The following is a 13,884-nucleotide window of genomic DNA, read 5'->3' as shown; positions in this document are numbered from 1 at the left end:
AAGACGGGTATAGTTTTTGAGTTGGTCTTCGTTTATATCACCAAGCATAATAACATTTTGGTTCATATCCAAGGCTTTGTCAATATAAGTTTCTAGGTGATTCCAAAAAGAAACATTTGAGTTTGGGGGACGATAAAAGCAGCAAACTAAAGCGGAGAAGTATCCAGTATTAAGTTCAATCAATAATGAGTGCAAACTTGGACATTAACTCAATAACACGTCGCGACAGTAAAGACTCATTTACATAAATTAATAAGCCGCTGGAGTGAGGTGTATACTCTTTACGGTGAAAACCTGTATTAAAACCTTCAATTGTTAAAGCATTATTGGGAACAACATCAGTAAGATGAGTTTCCGTGAAGCATAAAATGTCAAAAATACACAGATTACTTGCTACATAATCAAGTTTGTTACGTATTAACCGCACGTTCAAATGCAAGACACTGAGTGCCTTGTAATCCGGTCCTGGATTTAACTCAATATTCCCTGATAAAAATAAAAGAAAGCGTAAAGCGTCAATTAATAACAGATTCATTTCACAGATAAACGGCCGAATAATGCAGCCTGAGAAAGCGCGCGATAATCCAAAAGGGTGAGAAGAAGCAATACAAATTCGCTTGTTGCACTCCACATGTAAAAGAATTTTTTACGACAACAAAATTTACTTGAATTAAATAACCCCACAGTCATTCGGTATGCAGCAATATCGTTACCCATTAGGTAAAAGTTTACACAAACATTAATGACTGAATGGCCGTTAGGTTTTACCAAATAAATTACATTTTGTACAACTTCTTGACATATGCTGGACAGGACTAATAAGCATACAAAAAACAAAAAGGATAAGATAAAGAAAATGAAACATAATGGGGATGAGACAGTAAGATAATATAGGTTTAGTAAAAATATTTAAGCATATTGTTAGTTGTAAACTAGCGTAAACAACGATCTATAGTTTTTTAATTCTAGTTGGCTTTTTACTTTAAGTTGACAATAATACAAGGGAGAGGATATTTGAAACGAAACAATGGAAGAGAGTATTTTAAAGCGTTTATAAAAAGAATAAAGTCAATAGTGTACCCTGAAAAGTGTCGTTGAACATTAAGACAGCAAAACGAGTAACAACATGCATAACATCAATAGCTGCAGTAAATAGTGGTCAGAATATCTCATGTGCGTTTACAGTAGAAGACTTGAACCATAGCTAGACTAATCCCCAGTTAGGACGACTATTATCTGTGTTTTACACAAAGTGAAATTAACATCGGAAAATGTACAGACAATTTAGATAACTTTATGTGACTATATTGAACAATATTGAAGCAAAAAACCCGTGGACTTGAATCAATACGTGAAAGAAGAAAGACAACAACAACGTATTCACTAAAATCCGAGAGTCCGAGAATCATAATTTATTCTCAATATAAGTGATTGGTTGCATTGCAATTGATTAAAGCTGTTTAATGCGACCACGTAGTTCACACGATGAATATATATAATTATAAATCACCTGGTTAATCCCTAGTGAGTGACAGGGGTCTCTAATAACTACATTATTATAATTCAGACACCCAATGGTAAAGCTACTCAGCAAAAATTGTGTTCACTGAAATCCGAAAATTACTATTCTTTCTCAGCAAAATTCATTAATTATTAATGCAAATATGTAAAAACTGTTCAATGCGACCACGATGTTCACATGGTGGATAAAAGCAACTTCAAATCACGTGTGTCCTGACATAGAGAGTATGAACCATAGGTTTAATCTTATTAAAATGTTCTATACATTGATTAGATTTCGAAATTGTGATAAGATGTGTTTACCTAATTAATAGCCGTTAAGTTTAAAATAGGTTTATTTAATTACAACGCCGGTCGATGCACCGGTCTTATTCAATTGCTAAAGATATAAGGCAACATCCTCAAATTTGATCATTAGTATAGCTTGACAACAATTTAATATTGTTCACTAAAATGAAATTCATTTGCTACTGTTTTATTTGGGATTCAACAATTGGTATATATCACTTGTAAGCTATATTTTTCGCATGATGCATTATTATTTACCCGTATTTATTTTCTTTTGTAAACGTCTGTGTATAATGATAATAAAACTCAACATTTCTTTAACTTACACAATACCTATATTACCGGTTTTTTTTAGGGTAAATGTATGTTATGAAAATAAAGCAGACATAAACTTAGGAAGCACAACCGGTGTAAACCAAACGACAAAATATGTGCGGCCTTAGCGTAAATTACTTATCCATAATAAACACCACAGCAGTACACGTTTTGGATATACGGAAATTGAAAGTAAGTTTATGCAAAAATGGCGGCCGCGTTGGAAATATCGCAGCACAAAGGTTCAGACGTTTTTTTCGACGTGTGCTGTTCAATCTGCGAAGATGATGGCATAAATAAAGAAGGACGGTTTAGTTGTCAGAAATGTTCAAAATATTTTTGTGACAGTTGTGTATTAACTCACAATAAGTTTCTTAAGGATCATTTAGTAACTGCACAAGGGGGCGGTGACGATTGGCCTGTAGTTAAACCAGTGGATGATTCGCGTGAGTTATGTGAGGAGCACACGACTGAGAAACTGACAATGTTCTGTGAAGATGATGAAAAGCTGCTCTGCCACGTCTGTCATCTCCGTAATCACAGGTTAGTGGTTCAATAAGTTTAATTCTATCAAGTATAAGCACATAGGCCAAGTCAACGGTTTGTTTCCCAGCTCGCTATACTTAAGTTATAGCAATATTATTATTTGCTACGAGATTAATACAAAGCGCTGGTGGGGAAGCTGCCCATAGTGGCACACCTTATTAGTAATGGCCTGAGTATAAGTATTAAGAAATACTAGTGATACTAATGATGATGATACTACTACTACTACTTCCACTACTACTAACACTACTACTTCTACTACTACTCCTACTTCTACTACTATTACTACTGCTGCTGCTGCTGCTGCTGCTACTGCTGCTGCTGCTACTACTACTACTACTACTACTACTTCTACTGCCACCACCACCACCACCACCACCACCACCACCACCACCACCACCACCACCACCACCACCACCACCACCACCACCACCACCACCACCATCGCCACCGCCACCGTTACCACCACCACCACCAGTAGCACCACCAGCAGCACCACCAGCAGCACCACCAGCAGCACCACCAGCAGCACCACCAGCAGCACCACCAGCAGCACCACCAGCAGTACCACCAGCAGCACCACCAGCAGCACCACCAGCAGCACCACCAGCAGCACCACCAGCAGCACAGCGCCCTCACACTACTTTGGGGGAAGGGGTCCGCAGCCCTTAGGAGGGGGAATTTTCGCGCCATTTCCCTTTTTGGGGGATTTTTTACTTACTCTCTCATTATTACATTTGTACATGTTTGCACTATATTCATTGCATTTTTCATAATTTAGTATGTTTGCAAAAATTAAATTGAAATAGAATTGAGATATAATAATCATGAGACACATCTTTCTATTAAAAAAATATTTTTTTTTTTTTTAAGGGGGAATTTTTCCCCCCAAAAGGGGAAAAAAGTATACTTTTCTGGTGGGGGACTGCCGCCGAAATTTCGGCGGCAGATTTAATAGATTGAGGGCCCTGCAGCACCACCAGCAGCATCACCAGCAGCACCACCAGCAGCACCACCAGCAGCTCCACCAGCATCCCCACCAGCAGCCCCACCAGCAGCCCCACCAGCAGCCCCACCAGCAGCACCACCAGCAGCACCACCAGCAGCACCACCAGCAGCACCACCAGCAGCACCACCAGCAGCACCACCAGCAGCACCACCAGCAGCACCACTAGCAGCACCACCAGCAGCACAACCAGCAGCACCACCAGCAGAACCACCAGCAGCACCACCAGCAGCACCACCACCACCACCAGCACCACCACCACCAGCACCATCACCAGCAGCAGCAGCAGCACCACCACCACCACCACCACCACCACCACCACCACCACCACCACCACCACCACCATCACCACCATCATCATCACCAGCACCACCACCACCACTACTTCTGCTACTACTACTACTACTACTTCTACTACTACTACTACTACTACTACTACTCCTACTACTACTACTACTACTACTACTACTACTACTACTACTACTACTACTACAACTACTACTACTAATACTACTACTACTACTACTACTACTACTACTACTACTAATACTACTACTACTACTAATACAACCAATACCACTACTTCTACTAATACTAATAATAATAGTAATAACACTTATACTAATAATCATGACAATAATTATATAAATAACATGCATAATACATATAAATAATATTTATTTTAACATACTTGTGGAATGTTGTATTTAATATATATGTTTCAGGCAATGCAGGAAAGTAGTTCTATTGACTGACAAGGTAAAATCTACCACCAAACCATTGGATGTAGGACAAATGAAGATTAGAATTGAATCATTAATGGAACGCCTACATGAAATGTTGCAAATGGGAGAACAAAATAGTTTGTCTCTCCAAACGTCATACGAAACAGTTTTGAAAGATATTGTTGATGTACGACGATTGATCAACGACAATTTGGACCGACTGCAACAAAATACAGAACGAAAATTGGAAGAATTGCATTCTTCATTACAGAATTCTATGGAAAATATAAGAAAAGACTGCGTTGAGTTTATTTCAAAGATAAATGGGTTTAACATTAAAGCCTTTCAAAAAGAGTCGCCTGAGCGATCGTTTATTATGTACAGAAAATGTTTGGACCAAGCCGCTTCAGCAGATTTATTTCTTCGAAAAGGAACTTCAAATGTAGCCATTGAATTTCACCACAATAAGGACTTGAAGCAGTGTCTCGCTTCTTGTACAGAGCTCGGAAGCATCACAAGTTGCAAAGCTGTGCCGGAACACGTCGTTGACCCGAACAAGATAGTAATCATTAATGACAAGACGCAATACAAGGTGCAGACAGCGAATGATAAACGCATGTGCACCATTGCGGGTATATGTGAGTCTACGAATGGAGAATTCATCATTGCTGACTACGGTAATAATTGCGTGAAACTCCTAGATCAGGCATACACATTGATAGACCAAATACAACTACCAGCGATGCCGTGTTCCATGTGTAAAACATCTTCCAACGAGATGGCGGTCATTGTAAGCAACGGTGGTTCTGTGAATGAGATCCATTTCCTAAGAGTCAACAAAGGTAGGATTGTAAAGTATAATACCCTAAAACTAAACCACATGTGTTACGGTATTGCGATTCACCAGGGCTACCTGTTTGTAACGTCCGGTACTGCACTGTGTCAATACACCATGGATGGGCGGCTAGTGAAGAAGTTATATGAGGATAAATCAGAAGGATGCACTGGTAACTCGCTACTTTATTATTGTTTTGTCAAATATTATAAGTACACTGATTTAATGCCCGTTTCACGTCCGTCCGTACCTCCATGTGTTCGATGTGAATTAAACATGAAACGTTTCCTCTTACATTGATTATTAATCCTACAAATATGATACGTGCATGAATAATGTTTTTAAACACTGTCAACACACCCACACCACTTGATATCATTTTAACATTTTTCACATTTCCTTACTTTTGGACTTAAACTTATTCAGAAGGTCAAAATTATTGATTAACCAAAAAATGACGCATTTCGTTTACTATCAAGACCGCTTTCTACAAAGCTTTCATGATTGTATAAATGCTATTGATGAACACTCTTTACACTCGCATAAACTGACTCATTTTTTACCTTAAAATTGACATTTTTTCTTAGACTTATTTAAATGAAATCCTGGAATCGATATCGACAAGGCTTCAACTGGAGGCATATGCATTTATTGAACGGCAGCAAATTCTGTACAAATACAATGAATACTTTGTTTAAGTGTTTTAATTTAAACATATTTATTTTAGCTCGATTGCATCGAAAGCCTCGGGCGTTTTGAAACGCTCTCGAGTCCGTTGCTTGGGCCTAGAACCAGTACTTGGTGTCTTTTAGGGGAGATCTAAAGAACGCTCCCATAGTGGGGATTGAACCCATGATATACCGATCGCTGGGCGGACACCATATCCATTACACCACGGCGACCTACGACCTAAGTGTTTTTGTTTTATTCTTTCAATATGCATCATTATGTTAAACATATGATTTTGCGTCAGTATATTTGGTGATATTATACTCCTATTTTAACATACCAATACTGCGCAAAGTTGGATATGAACGAACTACTAAAAGTGACGTTTGCATGTTTACATTTGATATACATTTTGTATTGTAAATGCGTATAAGCAAACATTGGTGATCAAGGGAAAATTAAATCTTCTTACACTTAAGTTGTTTAAAATCACTCATAACTCTTTACAGTGACTGTTGTTTGAATGATGTTGCTATTTATAATGAAAATTATATTAATTTTATGACGTTAAAGAGTTTTTGTCATGCATTTTGCGAGCGATTATGTGATGTCATATTCAATTTATTAAGCTTGTTATATGTTTAAAAATACAAAGTACTAAATCCCAGTGATAACGGTTACGAATTTCATTTTAAAATATCAGGTTTGATGTAGTTGTCGATTTATTTCTAACAATAAGCAATCTCTAGCTCTTTGTTTTGGTAAGTCAATGTCATGTGAACTGGCTTACTTTTAGGTGTTGGGTTAAGTCCTGATGGGAAGAGGATCTACGTGACGCACAATAACAAGCTTCTCACACTGACCAGGGATGGAGCAGTCACAGCCACGCTACAGGATACTGCATCTAGAACTTATTATATAATACCTAACTTACACGTGGCTGCCACTGGACAGGTGTTTGTCTTAGGTGAGAAATCTGTACGCCAAGTTAACACCAACGGAACGAAAGTTCTCAGTACCAAAGAACTTGATATGCCCCACCCTAGCTCGGTCTACTTCAATGAAAACACAAGCAAGATGATTGTTGGTTTTCATAGAAAAGCCAACATCAATGAGTTTAAAATAGAGGTTTGCTGACTTTTAAACTGTTACGTTTTAAGGCGTACAAACTTGTTTCACAGCATTACAGTGTATAATTAGTACCTATATAATGTTTTCGTCATTATCACATGAAGTCACCATTCAAACTAAAGATCTTGTTTTCAGTTTGACTGACTTACACTATATAAGAAATAAAACATGTCCTAAGCATAGAACCATGTATGGTATTACTATTTTTTACTGCTCTCCGCTGTTCAATTTTTCTGCCCAAATTGTACGAACTCTTTCTTGCTTACCATTTCATCCAACATTAAGTCTTTCCTACATCGCTTCCTTTCCACATTGTTTTTTTCTGTGCTCATGACCACTATTATGTTTGAGCCTATCTTCACAACCTGCCATCCCATTCCTCTCTGCTAATTGTGAGTATAACCCCAAATTTCGTTATCTTTATATAAATTCATTGTATGTGATTTATAATAAGACGTCATGTTTTGTAATGCTTTATTTTAATGGTGAAATGATTTTAAATTAAAGTGTTGTGTATGAAAGTTAGTTATATCAATTGGAATTAGTCAATAAACATTCGTGAAAAAAGGCGTTTATCGTTGATATGTTGTTGCATATGTCAACTCCAACACTTCCGATCAAGTTTACAGAAAAATGAAAGAAAAACAACAATATAGTCATAAATATTATGAGCTGTGCAAAGACATCACAATTCATTCGCTTTACTAGTAGGAACATCATTTTCTATTCGTCATCTTTTATAGTGACAACGAAGACATATTTGAGGTTGAATCTCTGTAGTATTTGTAAAGTATATGCAAACTAAAGCCTAAAATTAATAAAATGAACAAGAATTTGGACCATGCCATAAAACTAGAATTTTAACTTTTTACCAATTATTTTTATTAAAATTTTATGAAATTCGAAAGCAACTTCTGATTGTGAGCTTGTAGACATACACACACACTTAAGGAAAAGTGGCTTTATTTCCACTGGCTCGAAATGCAATCCATTGTCAGATAAGCCTGTAAACTACCAACACCCGACATGTCAGCAGAACAGCTCTTTCCTAACTGAAGTTATGTAGCGCAAATTGCTTCTATTGTTAGAAGCTGTGACTCTGACCATGACCAAACTGGACCCAAATTGAACATCATACAAGGACTAATGTACTCAAGATATATAAGTTGTTGAGCTCAATTGCTAATCTTAATTAAAAAAACCGCAAAAAAACAAAAAGGTATATTTCAGCAAATGGCAACTCAGATATATGTACTTTGGTCGGTGATTTCGCACAATGATCATAAAGATATGTGTTTAGTTTCAAATGACTATCTGTAGAAGTTAAGACATGTGTGCTTGTTCCATGCACATTTGACTTCAATCTTGCCATATATTTCTAAGTAAAAAAGTTTTTTTCAATCTGCTGTAGACATCGAAACATGTAGTTTTTGCATGCAAAAGCTTACCTGAATTTTGTAAATACGACAGGGGCATACTTCTCTTCTTAATTAAAGGTCATTGTAATGGAAATGTTTGAGTGACATAACATGATGATCCCAAAAGACATGTGTGAGGTTACCATAGAAACTCTAAAGTAGTGGCAGTGATATGGAATTGTTGCAAAAAAGTTTCAACCTGACTTCTAATGTGTACGAACACTTTAACCTGAATTTGATACGTAAAAAAGATGTGTTCATTCTGTGATACAGATTGAAAAAAATAAAGATCTTGATGTTATGTTCATGAATACCCTGAACCCATATGCAACGAGATATGGAGTAGTTCAAAAATTTAAGTTAAGAATTATTGAACTTAGTCATGACCTCTCTCAATGACCCAAAACACGTTTGAAGTTTCAATTAAAAGAAGGTTGAAATTGCACTTTTACCATGACCAAATGCACAAATTGACAATCTCTGAAACTATGCTAAATGTTAAGAAAAAACATGGAAAATGGGCAGTGACTCACACAATAACCCCGAGAAGACGTGTATATTTTCAATTAAATACCTATAGTAGCAACAGTGATACGGAGATATTGCATCTTTACCAAAACCAAATCATAAGGGCATAAATGGGCATAATTCTGCTAAATTAAATATCATAGTAATGGAGCTTGGTAAGGTTCATCAATTATGACCCCGAAAACATATAAAGTAGAAACAGTGAAATAGAGAGGCTGCACGCTTACATTTACCGACGCAGATAATAGTTTTGGAGAGAAGTATAGCTCTATAACTATTTGATGAAAAGTCGAACTTAAAACAAAAAAAGACGACGATGTTTCATTTACTCTCACTTTCGAATGTAAACAAAATACAAAACCCAAATTAGCACGTGCTTTAAAATCGTGCAACTGCGCAATTTTGACGTGCATTAAAGATCCAATTAAAAGTCTATGGACACAGGTCATCTGCATATATAAAATTGTTTGTGGTTTGATTAGCTGACCGATTTACTTAAACAAAGTGACTCCTCCTGCATCTATATTTCACAGAAAAATCAAACACCAGGCAGCAGAAGATCGTAATGAAGAGTTGTTGTTATGACTTGGTTGCAACATCCTACAATTGCTGGTTTGATGCTGTGTAACACCTTACCTACTTGTCGATTGCATGGGCCAATTTTCCGAGATGCAATATTTTTCGTCTTCGTATCTTGGACTTTCACCTGCAATAACGTAGCTTCTGCTAGCGACTTTGGTTATATTATTTCGATGCAATCAGTAAACGTGTACTACACTAATTAACGCACATAACAGTCTGTAAAGATGCATTTATTTCCATCAGGCATCAATAAGCATATAGTAAGTATGGCAGGGTCGTGCACAAGAGCAGTACCTTTAGTTCAATATAAAGGATGGAACTTGAGGTCCAATGTCAAAAGTAAGAAATCAGCATTGAACGCTTATTAAGATAATAAATGTAACTTTGTCAAGTTTTGCTTGAAAGTTTAGTAACTTCACTGAAGTTACAAGCATACTCGGACAACGTGTCATGTTCAAGACCCAGGCCATGAGATCAAAAGAGACTATTGAAGAAATGTGCAATAAGCAATTTGTTTCGAGGATACCTTTCCCATCCGTCATGCGTGAGTTACTGAATAACACGGCAAGAGTAATGAAACGGTATTTTATGACGGAGAGAGGCGTGCAAGACGTTCAACATGTATAAATTAAAGCAAAAATTAATTCCAAGAAACTAAATGTTAAAGTATTTACTAATAAGTGTAATTTAGTTTAATTACGCGTAGAAGCACGTTCAGAATGTAGGCTACCTACACACTCAATAAAAATATAATACCTCCCCCACGCTCATGTTTTGAGCAGAAACCATTATTTCTATTTTAAGTAACAATCACATTGACCCAACTGTAACCCCGCACTAGGTCTGCGTGTAAGCCTTGCAAACAAAATTACCTTACAATACAACCAGCTAAACAAGAGTTATCGAGCGGGACGTTTTTTTCTATTTTGAGTAAAAGTTACCTGATACCAACATTACCAAAATAAATACCTCTCTTGATCTGTTTGTAACCGACTAGAAAACAACAATATAGCACAATAGTTCAATACTTACTGAGGTTATTATACGCAAGCGTTTTAGCTATTTTAGCAGCAGTGACCTTAACATTTATTCAACCAGCACCAAATGCTAGGTCTGTCAATGAGCTATAGAAAGGGGAATGTTGCACGCAAATGCAGCCTGAATTTGCGACGCACAAAAATAGGGCGTATAATTTAGCAAACTGCGGCTGAAAACTAAGGGTCTTGGTCAGAGACCTCACATGATGATTCCGAATCAATGAGTGAAGTTTCAAATGAATATCTAATAGTTAGTGGCATATGTATTTTGCATGCAAACTGTAAAATGACTTGGAGCCTGCACGCAAACCTTAACCTGATTTCTAAGTAAAAAAGGGGCATGAACATTCTACAAGGCTGGTCAGAGATAAAGGTCTTGGTCAGTGACTGTTAACAAAGAACATTACCAAATATTTTGATTTCAATATCTGTAGTAGATGTAGAAACATGGAATCGTTGTATGCAAACATTACGTGAATGAAGTAATAAAGGAGAATTATCCTGCTAAATTGCAAGTTAGAATGATGGGCATTTTTGAATGACCTCGCATGATGATCCATATTATGTATGACAGTTAAATAGAACATTTTCAGCACTTACAGCCGAATTTATATGTAAAACTGGAACATAACTCCAATAAAGTGCATATAAGAATTACGGGACAATTGTCGATGAACTCATATTATGACACAGAGAACATGCGTATAGTGGCAATTCAGTACTTATATCAGAACAAGTTATACAAATATTGTTGTTGCACGTTTAACTTTAACAGTACAGAAAGGGCATACTTCAACAATTTTGATGTGAAGTTATGTAATGTGGTCCTCTACATTTATAGTTGAAACAGTGAACTATAGATGTTGCATGTTAACCTTAACCAATGCACACTAAGAGAAGTATAGCTCGGACGTTTCAATTTAACAAACGTTCAATATACACAACCACATCGGATCTGGATCAGGATAGGTACGTCGAAGATACCAATTCTGGCTTTTACTCGACGTAAGTGAGTGCGCAATATGACACTTTTGATGTTGGAATACACTGGTTTTGAAAGTTTCTGTAGTTTGAGAATTCACGATATCGTCACTAGGTGTATTCAAATCAGGCACAGTTCTAACAAAGAAAGAGTTTTTAAAGGTATTAGTTGTTGCTTGAATAAGTTGAAAGCACTGAAAAAGCTCAAAAAAGTTGTTTCGAATTCGCTAATTTTCGTTTTAGTTATGTTATGTGTGAGGAAATAGTAATACTGAACATTCACCATGCTCCTCAATATCCATTATATGCAACTTTTGACGATTTGAAAACCTGAAAATTATAAATTGTTGCAACGCAAAACCATTGAATATTTTGAAAAAGTTCCGTTGTTGTCGTCATATTTTGTGAAACTACGAGCATTGCTTATATAAAGTAAAACATACATCTGCTCAAAGCATGAGCACGGATGGCCGAGTGGTCTAAGCGGACGACTGTTTTCTTCAGGACGTCAGGGGTCAGTGGTTCGAGCCCAGTTGAGAATTGCTTGTTTTTCCTTTTCTTAATTGTATTCTCTCTTTATTCCTGTAGATTTTTAGGTCCAATGTATACATTTATCAATATAAAGCATTAAATGACAAACTTCAATACATGTCAAAATATGTGAAAAGGCCCCTTTAAATGCTGCTGACACTTTCACAGGCAATGTCGTCTGCTGGGACAGGATCTTATCGTTTGCGTAACACATTTGTGTTATGAGAAGCATTTCTGTCTACAAAGAGGATAACTTATAATGAAATATAAATTTCAGAAGAAGGACCTTTAGGAATATTACCATCCAGAAGTGGGCAATTTACTATATCCGAATTATCATCTATATCTTCTCGTTTGAAAACAATAGACGTTGTTTTTTAACTTAATTGTCAACATTAGTTAGATGTATGTCTATGAATGCGGAATCGTTACAATATTAGCACGAACTATTTCAAGAATCTTCTTTAGGGCAGGTTTTTTTGTGCATATTCTTATATAAGAAAAGATTATATACGTTAAAACAAAATCGCGTGTATATCAACTATCTTATTCGATTTGATAAACTAACCTAATTCATCTTATCGATCAAACATTGATATAATTATTACGTAACATCCCAATGTATACATTTTTCCATGAATAATTCCGGGTTCATGCTGTATTCATTTACATAGATGTAATATATCGTTCCTTTTTCTGAACCAACAGTTAAAATTAATTTCGTACTTTATTTATTGGTAGTTCTTAAATGATGTCTTCGAGTAGTGTATTGGAATCCGCGTGTGGCCGATATACTGCAACAAACAAGTGTCTTTCATTATCGTACACAAGAGCAACCCCATCGGTTCACGATTAGAAATTAGAACTCAAGTTCCAATGTCGAAAGTTAGAAATCAACACCGGAAGCTTTAGTTGGATGATGCAAGTAGCTTTGTAAGGTAAAGATTGAATTTGAAATAACTGTATCTCAAAAACAATCACACTAATGGGCCAGAGTGTTTAACACGACTCAGGCTCCAAGATAAAATCAAACAAAGTTTAAATTCAAAGTCTAATGAAAAATACAATAAATTTACCAAAACAACTTTTTCCAGAGCATATAAGACTAGTTCAGCCAGCACGGATTTTATTCCCAAATTTAAAGACTTAGTCAATCGCAGAACGTTTTCCGTCATACATTCCAATGGATGTTCAAATAACTTGGTGACATGCATGGAAGTGGTAAAGTGCAACACGCAAGAACCATTTCACAGTATACATGCAAGTTCAAATATATTAAATCAACACATAACACTTTGTCCAATGAGTGTACACCTAGGCCAATTGTTCAAGATTAAAATTCAACGTAAAATCTGAAAACATAGTCTATAGTATAACTAGGATCTCAAATTCATCTACAAATTATACAAAATAGCTGAAGCGTAGTCAAGTTTGCAACACACAAGGTCCCTATGTTAATAAAAAAATCAATAAAGACGTTGTCTAATTTGTTCTTTAACAACTAATTAAATGTCGGGCGTATTTAAGTGACCATATGGTTAATTTGAAGATCTCAATAATGAGAACCAAGTTATGAGAGATGCTAGTGTAGTTGTACTGTCAAACATATCAAACTGAGTAAGAACATAACATATAAAATGCAATTAACAATGTGCTAAACCGCATGTGAATCATATTATACATATATGTACATTAAACAGTTACATAAATATTACATACCCTTATGCCAATGCAGGCTATAAATAACTGAATAAATAAAGCTGAAGTGTTA

General features: G+C 36.2%; 1 protein-coding gene across 1 annotated transcript; it reads left to right on the top strand.

Moving 5' to 3' along the window:
• Nucleotides 1–2,284: 2,284 nt before the first annotated feature.
• LOC127840081 (E3 ubiquitin-protein ligase Midline-1-like) lies at nucleotides 2,285–7,515 on the top strand. The gene is made up of 3 exons (XM_052368479.1): nucleotides 2,285–2,667; nucleotides 4,402–5,408; nucleotides 6,702–7,515. The coding sequence occupies exons 1-3, from the start codon at nucleotides 2,333–2,335 to the stop codon at nucleotides 7,040–7,042; spliced, it is 1,683 nt and encodes a 560-aa protein (XP_052224439.1). The 5' UTR covers nucleotides 2,285–2,332; the 3' UTR covers nucleotides 7,043–7,515.
• The last annotated feature ends 6,369 nt before the right edge of the window (nucleotides 7,516–13,884 follow it).

The sequence above is a fragment of the Dreissena polymorpha genome, chromosome 7 (genome assembly GCF_020536995.1).
Source record: "Dreissena polymorpha isolate Duluth1 chromosome 7, UMN_Dpol_1.0, whole genome shotgun sequence".
NCBI classification, from domain to species: domain Eukaryota; kingdom Metazoa; phylum Mollusca; class Bivalvia; order Myida; family Dreissenidae; genus Dreissena; species Dreissena polymorpha.
Note: the sequence above shows the minus strand (reverse complement) of the source record. Positions and strands in the feature narration are given on the sequence as shown.

Excerpts from the sequence above, each read along its gene's own strand:
- LOC127840081 (XM_052368479.1), top strand. The coding sequence starts at position 2,333 with ATGGCGGCCGCGTTGGAAATATCGCAGCACAAAGGTTCAGACGTTTTT. Across the intron at positions 2,668-4,401 it reads TGTCATCTCCGTAATCACAG|GCAATGCAGGAAAGTAGTTC; the intron begins GTTAGTGGTTCA and ends TATATGTTTCAG. Across the intron at positions 5,409-6,701 it reads TAAATCAGAAGGATGCACTG|GTGTTGGGTTAAGTCCTGAT; the intron begins GTAACTCGCTAC and ends GCTTACTTTTAG.